We start from the raw sequence: 13,450 nt of genomic DNA on the forward strand, positions 1-13,450 counted from the left end.
AGTAAGTTTAAATCAGTCCGCGACGACGGCAGCGCACGCATGCTGCTTCGCATTAACAAGGGATTCATCGGAATTCTCGTCGTCAGATCCAATGGTCACGATTTGGGTGCTTTCTTTTGAATACGATAGACAGGCTTGTTTATTAATATGTTGAGAGCGATTGTCGGAGTTAGGGCTGCTGTTGATGCCCCGCTTCCTTGTAGAGCTCATCGGAAATCCAGAATAACCTTGATGATGAAAAAGGAAGGGTTTGTATCAGAATTTATGCACGATAAGTGTGAGAAGATGTAGATCTAAGTTGAAATTTTAAACTATGGAGCGCTCTTCAGCCCTCTATTTTTAAAAACAAAAAAAAACCGGGCAGCCCGGAGCCCGCTCGATCTTCCCGCGGGCAGCCTCCGGGCGGGGAATAGCCCGGCCGGGCCGGGCCGGGTGCCGGCCTTACCGGGGCAACCGATCATGGAAACCACGCGCGTTCGAAGGTCGCAGCTCAGCCGCCGTTTAGGTTTGTTTAGTTTTTTTTTGGCAAATCTGGTTCGCTGATGTTGAGATCAAAAGAAAGTTAGTCACACAGAGAAGAAAGACAGTTATTCTGGAGGGGTTCTATCTTTCCTCTACCCAATTTCAAGGAAAAGTTCGACCTATTGAAGGATTTACGAGATGCTGAGATTGGGTTAAAGTAAAAAACGATATCAGATCGAAGCAAGGTGTTTTTTTAATATAAGGACCAAGATTACAATCAATCCTAATCAATCTTAATGAAACAGGTGTTTATGATAATGAACTAAAGGATGAAACTCAAGGTACTCAAAACGGAAACACAAGAAACTTCAAATCCGAAAACTTCCTTGAGACGTCTTGCTTCGATCAGTTGAGATCTTATTATTTCTTGCAAAATCAACAACATGAGGTTAACATTCAACCATCATCCCTGTCATCACCAACGCTTATCATATCGACATCAACATGATGTCCTATCTAACATCAAGTTCCAATCTCGATATAGTTCTCAAGCATTTAACTCTCAGTCTGACTTACAGGAATCAGATCAAAATCAAAGACTACCACATCCAAGTTCAGTTCATTTCATTTTCAAATTCTTAATCAGAACAAATCGCAAAAGAACTAATCAGTGGCTATTTTTTTCTAACGGCATTTAATAATTTGCTTTACCCAAAACAAAGACTCGGGTCGATCAGCAACTATGACGAGATCATCAAATGTGACTTTCGAAACTATTTCAGATTTATATAAATCGAAAACCCCAATCACCATGTTAACAGCTCATGATTTTCAATCAGCTCGTTTACTAGCCATGTCATCATATACTTCGTCTCAGAAATCAAACCAAAATCAAACCTCGAAACGATCGCTACCAAACGGTGTAGATTTTTGTTTATGTGGAGATTCATTAGCGATGGTCTCACTTGGTTATACTTCAACTAACGAACTAAGTTTAGAAGAATTCACTTATCATCTGAAAGCCGTCAGACGTGGTCTAGATAGTGTACTACAACCACCACCGATTCAAACTAACGAGAATCCATACCATTATAGAATGCCACTCTTGGTAGCAGATTTACCATTCGGAACTTTTGAAGGTCAAAACCCAGATAGAGGATTAAGAACGGCTTTAAGATTGGTTTCAGAGGCAAGAATTGATGCAGTGAAAATCGAAGGAGGACTTGAACAAATTCCATTAATCAAAATTTTAAAACAATATGGAATTCCAGTGATTGGTCATCTTGGTTTACAACCTCAACGAATTGCAGGTCAAGGAGGAATGAAAGTTCAAGGATCAAAAGAAATCGAATCAGCAAGAAATATCATTAAGACGGCTATTGAATTAGAATCATCAGGTGTAGTTGGAATTGTATTAGAAGCCATACCTGAAAAACTTTCCATCGAGATTCAAAAAAAGTTATCGATTTTTACTATAGGAATTGGAGCAGGACCATCAGTTGATGGACAAGTTTTAGTCACATCAGATTTATTAGGTTCATTAGATTCAATCAAACCTCGATTTATCATGGATCATCCTTCAAATGGTTATCATGTTTCTAATTTGAATCCTAGATGGGATTTAGAACTTCAAATCATACATGAATATATAAATCAAACTCGTTCTAAACGATTTCCTAATCCTAATGGTCAACATTCTTATAAGATGAATTCATCAGTATTTAATCAATTACAATCGGAGGGATGGACTTAGGTTTGTTTTTGAAAACTTTTATCAATAAGATTGTTTATAGAAAGGAGATTCCTATATAGATTTTATAGTTTTTACCTATTTATTTGACGAATCATTCTGCATGAATTATATATTTCTCTCCCAATTAGATTTGCATCATCATTATTTTTTTTCTACTTCATCGCCTTACTGTGCCTACTTCAACTAGATGCACAAAAAAGCATTGAATTAGTCTATACTTATACTTGTATTTCAAAAATGGCGTTGAATTACTTTCAAAAAGGATGTTGAAATAGAGAGAGATATACCCACTTGCATGAAGAAAGGAAAAACTAGATTGCTAGCAATGTGAAGCCATGTTTCCTGTTTGAGAATGAAAACTGTCCAAGGGTATAGTTTGAGCTTATGAAAGTGCCTTTTCTTTTGAATTTCATACCACCATGGCTGTGCAACTCATGAGTTTCGCTGACAGTGTTACTCGTCAGGGGTCTCATAGTAATATTGATTATCATGAAGTGCTCCTGAGCTGTGCTTCTAGCTCCTGGGAGAGTTATGTGGGTCGTGCACCATATGAGCACATCAATCATGGGCTTCATGAAATATCACTTTGAGGTGAAGTGTAAGGTGCTGAAATTGACCCATTCTTCAGTGTACCTCGCCAATGCCAGCTATTGCGTTGGGGAGCCAAGTTTTAGCTACGTGGCGGGTCACTAGGGGAGAGCTACTTTGTACGAGCCAAACAACTTGTTAAATTGTCTTCTTTATTTCTCTCTGGAAATCTTAGTGGCCATATTGCGCATACATTTTACAGCTGGTAGGGATCTAGATTTGAATGGTCAAAAGAGAAGAGGATATATGAAATGATAAGGTGGGAGGAGATATAGATTTGATTGTGTAAGCCTAGAAGGACTTAGTTTTTTGCGGACTAGGGAACACAGTTTTGGAATGGGCAATTCAGATGTCCTTATACCTTCAAATCTAGAGAATAGATGAAGATTGGCGGACAAAAGGTTACAAAGATGAAAGCAAAGTGGTGATGAAAAGATACCAAATGCACAAGGTCAAAAATGAAATCAGGAAGGTCAAAAGTCAGTTGAGAACAACCAGTAGAAAAATTATTGGCTCATTCGGACCAAAGACAAAATTACCCACAGGCAGAACTCACACACAAAAACAGTATTCATGCGAGTCTCTCCACTTTTTCATTATGTAGACAAACATAGAATCAAACGCTCAAAAACTGTATCCAATTCATGAAAGTGAAAAGTAGATCAAACTGATATCTCAATTTTACTGTATACTTGAGTAAAGCTTTGTGATGTCTTTACCGCAAGCTTAGACAGACTTGATGTCGACAGTCAAAAGTAATGAGGCTGTGTTAGGGAGACCGGAGGATGCGAAAGCTCCTCCGGGAACCAAAATATGGTGTCGCTACGGGCAAATCCAATCATACCAAAGCAAATTGCAACTTGCTCAGGAAAGGCATCGGATCATAGAACCCCAGATAACAAGATGAAAAAAGTAGATTGAATAAACAGGATCAAAAGTAAACAGAAGACACACTTATCTCGGGAAGTATGTCAAGAGGAAGAAACATCATTTACCAAAAGATCTTAGAAATGAAGAGAAAAGAACAAGATAGAATGAACAGAAATTTGGCGGGAAGAGACCCTGATGCAGAAAGAATAGTACCCTCCCAGTCATATGCATGACTGTAGGGCATATGTAGGATAGCCCATAGTCTTGTTTGTATCATTATAAATACCAGCTTATGTACGGTTATTACATAATGATTTGTGTCCTTGTCCCTCCCCATAACGTATATAACCCTTTTTCCATGACATGGCTGTGAACTGTCAATATTTTATTGAGGTCATCCACTTAAATTCCACGATGCCTCCCAACGCGGGTACCAAGACAAGGTAGTTTGAGCAATTTGTGTAGTAACTGGACTTGTTTTTTGAAATATTTGCCGCCATTGTTCCATAGTTAATGAGCTGGTGTCCCCGTTTAAGAGTTCTAAGCCATCACTTGCCGTTGGTGTGTCAAGGGGTTGATGCATTATGCGACACTTGAAGTTTGATGCATGTAATTTTACATTGTCTTTTGCATGGACTAAGTTAACTTTTGCTATTTCTGTCATACTACTAACGGGAGTTATCTTGTCCAGGACTTTTACAAAGTGTTTTATTTCCTTCATTTCTTGTTCTGATCTATCATGATTGGTCCAGGAAGGCCACTTGAACTCTTTAGACATCACATGCCTGATAGCATCACGAATAGCCGCAGATTCTTTGGAAATTAATTGCAGGAGATGGTCAGGCCCTTGTGGAAGGTAATTGGTCAGATGCATTAACATCTCAAGACCCAATGGATATGGTATCTCTTTATTGCTCATGCCTGCTGCAATGTTGCGATAATATCCTCCATCATAAGCAGCAACCTGGTATGGTTGAGAAGGCTTGTTCCAGAAAGGTTTGGAAGGCACATCTTCTTTGAAGAGTTGGGTGACTTGCATGAAATTGTCCCATTTGGCATGTGCAAGGAGGTGAGGATCTGTGGAAACAATTATTTCAGTCAGGATACATTGATTCAAGGCCTGATGAAAAGACTGAACATACGCTCTAGGACAAGACCATAATTGTAGGCCATCAGATCCTCTCGACCCAAACGAAATCCTGGATAAATTTTAGACCAGGCCCTTTGAATACCATCAAAAATATCCCACCTGTTGGTGGAAGGCGCTTCAGAAAGTAGTTCTTGTTCCACATATTTTCCCAGTTCGTTATGGGCCATGATCAATTTGTAGGAGTCTTGGAGGTCTGCCTCTGGGATATTCTTCATTTCTATCAGCAGTCTATTGATGGCATTTTTGACGTTTTGGTGTTGTTCCAATGGATTGCTCAAGATTGAGTACAGATCTTGAGATCTTGAGTTAAGTTTGATATTGGTTAGAAATGGTCTTAACTTTTCAGAATGTTGAAGGATGTCTCTCTTAGCCTGGAAACTGTTCATATTTTTACAAAGTACCACATTGTTGAGGAAAATACCAAATGCCAATCTGGGTCTATCGTAGGACCAGAAATGAAGCATATGTGCAAGGATATCAATAGCATATTGGCCCTCAGTAAATTCAACATGTGGTTCCTGGAAAATTTCCTGAAATTCAGCAAGAAGACCCTGGACTAGGACAGCCTCTCGAGGTAGTGTGTGACCTGAGAGGTATTCAGCAACCATTCTATCGGTTGGGTGACGGATTCTACCAATTTGATATCCATCCTCCTTCTCATGTTGTCCTATCAATTCAGCCCTCTTCAAACATTCCTCAAGTCCATGATCATGGCCTGAATTTCAGAAAGTCAGCAGCAAATATAGTGAATTAAATATAAGGACTACACACCTCTTGTGGGTATTTCCTTTCTCATCCAATGATCAAATGCTTCAGTGAATTGTGCTCCATAATCTGGAGAAAGGAAAGTTACAATATACAGGTTTCAGCTCAATGATCATTTTAAAATTTTGTGATATAACTCACGCCAAGCAGCTTGTATTTCCAGTTTTACTTGGTTTCTGAGGCCGTCTGGCATTGGTATATTGTCTGTTCTTCCCCATTTTCCTATTTCAAGTGCTACCCAGATTCCAGTAGCCCAAAGCCTTTCCAGGTCTTTCAGATATTGAGGGTTCAATAAGGCTTCCTGAGCCAAGTCTTGGCATTCTTTTACTAGGTGTTCATGTTTTTTGAGCCAATCAGTCTGAGGAACATGTTGATTATCAAGTGTGTTGACCAATACCAATACTTTCTCTGCTAATTTTTGAATTCCAAAATGTACTGGTTGAGAAGGTTGAGATTGAAGATCTTGAATTGTCTTGGTAGTCTTAAAGAAAGAATTGTATACAACAGGTAGAAGTTCATTGAGGGGATCTATTGAAGCTTGTCTGGTTCTACCCAGTGCCCCCCTTAGGAAATTTCTCCTAGAGGTGGTTGGTGGGGTTTTGGGAAGTCATGGGAGTAGCTGAGCTTATTGACCATTACATCCTCTTGTTGGTATGTGTGGAATGTAAGTGGGAATCCTATTTCATCATAGAAGTGCCCCTGTCCCAATGAGCATGAAGGCATGGTGATCAAAGCCAGTTGGATAAAAAGTAGTGGTGATAAAATGCGAATATTGGTATGCATTGTGGAATATAACTTCAGAAAAGTAGCTGGGGCACAATATCAAGTGTGGTGAATGAGAAGGTCATATAATCGTGGATTTGTGGGTGTTGGGGAATCACTCTTATATTAGGGTCTGAAACCTTTTCCAAGTTGTGCCCAGCCACCATTAGACACAAACCTTGCCGTGCAAAACTCACAGCACAGCCAGTTTTACCTTGATACATGTGATGAGTCATAATTTGAAGCAAGTGGAGAGGCTCAGACCTTGTTTCACCACCACTACAGTACACTTTGTGGAGCAACTTGTATCTACAAAGTGAGTCAGAGTCACTGAAAACACTAGTCATACTCATGCTACAGTAAATGTTGTTGTCTTCATTGTGACCATGAGAAAAAGATGTCCCACTGAGAAAGGAAGGGGCATAATCATCTTACCAGTCTTATCTGTGTGCAGTCTACGCAGCCACCACTTGGGCAGCTTTGCTTGTAATGTATGTACACCTAAACACAGGAACACTCACACCAAGAATAACATTACTTTAGCATCTCATAACTATGTGAGTGAGCATTGTAAAGCTGCATGCTTTGCAGGAGCAATTGTATCTCTGTCTAGAAAATATACCTTCATGTGGATTGATCTGATTGAATCAAGTATAGCTTCTGGTATTACCTACAGTGCATTATTAGAAATATTTTATATTGAGGAGAGAGCACAATGTGTGACTTTCCTGCAGTATGCCACAACTTGAGCCCAAAGCTGCGCTTCAATAATGCTAGTCATTGCTGTGTCAAGCTTACTGTGGTGGCAGTGTAACTGCATGTCTTTTTCTGAGACTGACTCGCTCTGAGACAATCCTGAGAAAAATAAATCACAGAGGATGGTGGCTTGTCATACACTGTTTATACAGGATAGTGGCAACTGGTATATATGTATGGAGGTTTGAAATAATTGATTGTTAAGACTTCAAAAAATCCATCAAACTATGATGAGTTTATCATGAATAGTCAAGAATCATTGTCAAAGAATTGATTTGCACCTTACATATGTTTAGACTCACCCCAATCCAGAAGAAATCATCAATTAATACAAGAACACTCCTTGCTATTTGATTACTTGTGCCTATTTCATAGACAACATACAAATGAAGCTAGTGAGGCCTTGCTCACTTTTATCTGGCAACAAAAACAATGGGGCAGAGGCCAATTATATGCTACATCTTCAAGTATCTATGATGAAAGCTTGCTCCAAGAGGTTGTTGCAATGCTGACCCTGTTTTTGATCTCACTGTACTATTGCTAATTGTCAAAGACAACTCAATGTTGTCATTGTTTGCAACTGTCTCTTTGTATGATATTTAAAAAAAGCAATCATGATATCTTTTCAACTTGTCTTTTTGGTTTAAACAATTTGATTTGCTTCTAACTTCCTGTTTTCAAAACGTTTCCTTTCACAATTTCCAAATGATTGTCTCTCACATGTAATAATTTTGACCAAAAATGGATGTCTAGATATCATATGTGGTTGGTGGAGCTGTGAGCATACAGGCTTATAAAGAGAAGGAACTGCTATGCAAAAACAATGCCACACCAGAAGGGATTCAACTCTTCCTGTATGTCCCAGGGCTCTTCTCACACCTGGAATGTGCCCATTGATGTCTCTGACAAAAACCATGTTGGGGTTTTTGAGCTCTACATTACACACCAGTCATTACCTGGAGATCCTAAGCACCTCAAAGGATGTAGTTGTCTAGGCTCTCAAGCAAGCCTGGTCCAAGCTCCGCAGCTTGACTCATTGCGCTGTAAAATGCAAAGGCACATTTTTTTTACGGCACTCAAGACCAAAATCCAACTTTGATGTTTTAGGGCGATACATTTGATTATCACAGCAACCAGTGGTGCTACAGGGTTAAAAGCAAGTGCATTCAAAAGCTCTTAACCAGTTACATTAATGTTTGTGCTCCTGCACTTGTTGACAAGTGTTAGTGTAGTCCTTCTATGGCCCAAAAGCCTTAAGAAAAAAGTTGGATTTTTGGTCAGGCGCATCCATAGGCGCATTCCAGGGTCCTTCTCAGGTAGTCTCAGAAGAAGTCTGATACCACATTACATGTAGGCTCAATAGGGGGAGAGCTTCAGTCCCACAAAACTTGAAAATGTTTGCACAAGTCAAACAAGAGCTCTACTACATGGCATTTTCTGATGGTTCATTGGTGTAAGACTTGACCAAATGACTATCTTTATGTTTTTGCTACCGATCCCTTTTGATTCATCCAGACAGATCAAATATGTCTCACCAAGAAGAGCACAGATACCAATTAGAGTACAACATAAAGGAGACCATACATATACATCAAACAGTCTTACAAAATGACTTCCAGAAAATTATTTTTTATTGAGAAGAGCCTCAGCAATTAGGGTGTACAAATATGACTTCTGTCAAATTCTCTGAAATTTGACAGAAGGTTTTGCAGAACAACAGATACCAAAATTTTGGTGTGATCTGTTGTTCTGTTGCTCTGTCTGTCTTGATATTTTTAACAAACAACAGATCCCGCCAAATTTTGGTATCTGTCATTCTGTGAAACCTTCTGTCAAATTCTCTGAAAAATGACAGAAGGCATATTTTTACACCCTAAATGTCTGTGCAAGAAGTCCCCTAAGTTCAGCTTTTGTGAAAGTACTTTTCAAAGCAACATTGAGATATATTAACAAGGATCACATAACTAAAGACTTATTAAACTTGAATTGTATACAAAAAATATAAAGCAGGATATAACTCCTTAGCTCCATTTTCTAAAAAATGTCATCAAAAGATGACAAAGTATTGTCTTACATTTCAAACCCATTAAAGAGGAAAAAAATAGCATTATTACAATAAGTTTCATCTTGATTAATAAAAAGTGTTTCAGCCGCTGGCACTACATTTAGGGTGTACAAATATCAATTCTGTGAAATTTCAGAGAGTTTGCCAGAAAGTTTAACAGAACGACAGATACCCAAATTTTGGTGGGATCTGACGTTCTGTGGTTCTGTGTTGTTCTTGAGCTTTGAACGCCCCTTTTCCCTGAACACCAGACAGTGTCTAGAAGCATGCGCCGGTGCTATCTTTGTCTCCCGGCGAAACCTCCTCCTCACAAGTATTTCATTCATACCTATCAATATCATTGCATCCATCAAATTGAACACAACTTCAACTGGACTAGCTTACATTTCTGATTTCAACCCAAAGTACTGAAATCAATCCATCAATTGTTTTGATAGTTTTGATTGTTTTTGAATCCTCATCTTTTCAATCATTTAGAACAAAATGATCAAATGCTTTTAGATATCAACTATTTGTTTTGATCATTTTGATCATTTTGATTGTTTTGATTGTTTTGATTGTTTTGATTGTTTTGATTGTTTTGATTGTTTTTGAATCTTCATCTTTTCAATCTTTTAGAACACAATGATCAATTGCTTTTAGATATCAACTAACAAAACAATTGATTGTTTACATTGTTTTGCTATCATTATCTTTCAAACAATTAGAACAACCTAAACATACAATCATTTCACTTTGATGTTGTCTTATGTAGTTGTGACAAGAAAAGAGTGATCTGATTAGTTTTAAGAAGCAAAAATAAAAGTTCCTTTTGTTTTGAAGATACAAAATAAACTTCACAAAAACAAATTGATTTTCTACCTGGAAAGTGTACAAGATCCAAAAACCAGGATTGAAGTCTCAAAGTCTCAAGATGTGCTCCAAAACCAAACATCCGTCGGATACTCAACGGAGCATCCAACGGTTCCGGATGTCGGATGAGGCCTTGGAGCTATCTGGTCGCTGGATACTCCGGCTGGTTCGGTTATCAGATGAGGGGGTCGGAAAATGCAATATCCGTCGGATATCTGGCTGATATTTTCATATCATTGCAGTCTCAAGTAGCCGTGTGTTCACATAAATTTAAGGAAAAATATTGAATAATAAGGGAAACAAGATGATAAAAAAAATAAAAAACTAATCACTATCATCCTCAGCATCACGGCTAGGTTTCAAAGGGCCAAACACCTGATGCCAATCTTTCACACACAAGAGAGCCTCAACGTGTAAGGACGCAAGATTAGTACGCGGAGGCCCCAAGATCCTTTTGGTCTTGTTAAAAATACCATCCAACGGACAGCTAGTTTCTGGAATTGCAAGGAAGGCCATGGCCATTTTTGCCAATGCAGGATACATATTGCTACCACGTTTTTTCCAAAAATCTAGGACCTTAGTATCGCGGGATTCAAGTTTATCGTTGAGATATTGAGTAATCTCGGCACTGATTGAATGGTCCTGTGCAGCGTCTGGGGCACCAAAAATAGTGTCTTTGAAGTACTGGGAAGTAGATGTGGCAGTGGATTTCCTGGTGGTAGTTGGAGTGGGCATTGGTTCATCGACTTCATATTTCAAGGCCTCTAGTTCAAATGTTGACCTGATGTCTGAAGTAAAGAGGTCATACTCAGAAAAAAACATGGATTGTTCCTGTTGGTAAATGAGACATACTTCCTGATCAGTACAACCTTAAAGTAAGATGAGTATGAAGAAACTCACTTGAAAATAGTTCATCTTGAGTTGTGGATCCAGGAGGGTAGCACAGACTGGCGCAGGTTTGGTAAAGACTTTCTTGAAGTAGTCTTCAAGTTTTGATATCATGTTTTTAGACGCGGGTTGAAGTTGATCATGATCGTATTGATGGTGTACCTAGATGTACATTAAGTCACATTATCCAATTATAATTTATGTGTATTTAAAAGTAAAAAAATACAAATACTTACTAATCTTGGTTTTTGCAAGATTGCAACATACAATGGACCCACTTGATGCATTGTTGGGTACTTTGACTTACAGAGTATGTCAGTCGCTTTGCTCAGAGGTTCCAAGAAATCGCACATTTGTTTGACGTAATCCCACTCGAGCCTGGAGAGTGCATACTTTTTGTACTTGTTTTGCAGGCAGAATCCATCACATGCTTCTTGTAGACGCAAAAGTCTTTGAAACATGTGATATGAAGAGTTCCATCTGGTGGGAACATCAACAATCAGGCGAGTTGCAGTTTCAGCCGGGTTTTTTTTGGGGGTTGGTTGAACATTGTCAACAGTAGGATTGTCTAATAGATAATCGAGAGCCTCAGTGTCAGCAGGATCAGAAGTATCAGTATCAGGGTTGGCTTGGGCTGATGGAGGATTCTCAGCTGGATTTCTTTGAGGCTGAGAATTGTTTCTTGAATTCTGATTCTTCTTCGCAGCAGCAGAAATAGCACGCTTGAGCTTGACAATATCAGCAAAATGTTGACCACGTTGAGGGCTGGACCAAGTACAAGTAACCAGACCATGGCATTGATTGTAGATGGTCTTGAGGTTTACTTGAGTCACTTCGGGTGGGTCGACAAGGTTGTTAATATCCATTAAGTTTGATGAATCTTGCTCTTCTTCCTTGTCAAGAATTTCACCAAAAACCTTGAGTCCCTCTTTTGCAGCTAGGTTGATAATGTGCGCTACACAACCATGGACTTGTTTTGTGTGATCAAAAGTGATACCATCTGAATTCGAAAGGACTTGACCTATAGCAGCGTTTGTACCAACATTGTTGGCAGTCATCGCACACAACTTATTGGTAAGGTCATACTTGGTCAGATATTCAATGATTAAGCCGGCAAAGTTATTGGTGTTGTGTGCACCTGGAAGATTGGGTGTCAGTCAGCTTGAGTTGATCAGATCAATAGAAAAGAAGATACTCTCACCTTTGATTTCCGCAATGCCAAGAGTAAGGTCCATAAGGTCACAGTTCTCTGTTATAAAGTGACCAGTGAGAGACATCAAGGGCTTATTATTTGGAGACATCCATGTGTCTTGAGTAATGGCAATTGCTTTGCAAGGTCATAAGTAGGTTTTCTTGATATGATCTTCATGATGATAATAAAGTCTGCGCATATATTTAGAAATTGCATGCCGTCCAACAAGCATTCCTTTTACGTCAGGATTGACAAGCTTCAATAATCTTTGGAAGGATTCTTTCTCAACAATTGAGAAGGTGAGGTCGTTATTGGCAATGAGATAACATATACTAGTCTTGAGGTTGGAAACATCAAGTACATCCTAGCAGTTTTTCAAATCAAAAGAACATGAGCTATTGTCAATGTGTTCTGGAGTAAGAAGACAAAAAGACTTGCCATGTGAACTGATTTCATCTTCTTAAAACCTGCAGTCAAGCTTCCTTGTCTTCCATCAATTGGACCGTCATCGCGGAGATTATGCTTGAAAGTGAGGTGGATCTTCATTGAAATAGTACTTCCTTTATCATTGTGTTTCAACTTTGTGCCACATTCTTTTCCATCCCTCATGACGTAATGACACTGATTGGTTTCTGAGTTTTCTAATCTTTTAAAATATTTCCATACATAGCTTTTTCAAGTTGACTGAGATTCCATCGTATCGGAGCTATTGGCTTGGGACAAATCAATTGTTGTCAAGGTGGGGGCTTCGGACATGTTGATCAATTGACTTAAGGTTGATTAATTGAAGTGAGAAGGTCGTTTGCGCGGTGATAAGTGGATATATCAGACAATTGTAAGGTTTGAGGTGGTGGGGAAGATGATCAAAAAGGCCCTTTCCTTTTTTTTTCTTTTTTTTTTTTGGCTGTACCGGCCAGATATCCGTCGGATAGCCAACAAGTAGCTGGTTCAAGTGTTGGATGGGGGTCCAGCATGCCGGATAGTAAAAAATAACCGTTGGTCCGGATGTTGGATGGAGCCGACCACGCCGGATATTGACCGGAGCACATCTTGATTGAAGTCAGGTTTCCAATTTTGGAAGGGTTGAAGTGAAGAATTGATCATTAGAAAGCACTGCCATGACCTATGAAGGTATTATAAGATTAATGAGCTTGCTGCCTGTGATGATTTTGAAATTGTTAGTGAACAGGATCAATAATTGTTTTCTTGACTGACTATTTTGATGAATATGAGTTTTTGATTGATTTGAGATTGAAGATAGTAGTAGTCAATTGTTGGTTTGATTGAGCTGAATGAAGTTTTGATGGTTCAGGAAGTTGAACTTGAACTTCAGCTAAACATACACAC

The 13,450-nt window shown here is 38.9% G+C and overlaps 2 protein-coding genes across 2 annotated transcripts; one reads left to right on the forward strand and one right to left on the reverse strand.

Annotated features, from left to right (window-relative positions):
* Positions 1-511: 511 nt before the first annotated feature.
* On the forward strand, positions 512-2,510 carry MELLADRAFT_70987 (uncharacterized protein; the record flags this gene model as incomplete). The annotated part of the gene is made up of 2 exons (XM_007405932.1): positions 512-1,074; positions 1,185-2,510. 2 exons carry the CDS (start codon positions 906-908, stop codon positions 2,213-2,215), a joined length of 1,200 nt encoding a protein of 399 aa, XP_007405994.1.
* A 1,557-nt stretch (positions 2,511-4,067) lies between these two features.
* MELLADRAFT_60278 (uncharacterized protein) lies at positions 4,068-6,885 on the reverse strand (the record flags this gene model as incomplete). The annotated part of the gene is made up of 6 exons (XM_007406143.1): positions 4,068-4,750; positions 4,816-5,538; positions 5,595-5,657; positions 5,730-6,069; positions 6,548-6,659; positions 6,872-6,885. 6 exons carry the CDS (start codon positions 6,883-6,885, stop codon positions 4,068-4,070), a joined length of 1,935 nt encoding a protein of 644 aa, XP_007406205.1.
* Positions 6,886-13,450: the final 6,565 nt, after the last annotated feature.

The sequence above is a fragment of the Melampsora larici-populina genome (genome assembly GCF_000204055.1).
Source record: "Melampsora larici-populina 98AG31 unplaced genomic scaffold MELLAscaffold_5, whole genome shotgun sequence".
NCBI classification, from domain to species: Eukaryota; Fungi; Basidiomycota; class Pucciniomycetes; order Pucciniales; family Melampsoraceae; genus Melampsora; species Melampsora laricis-populina.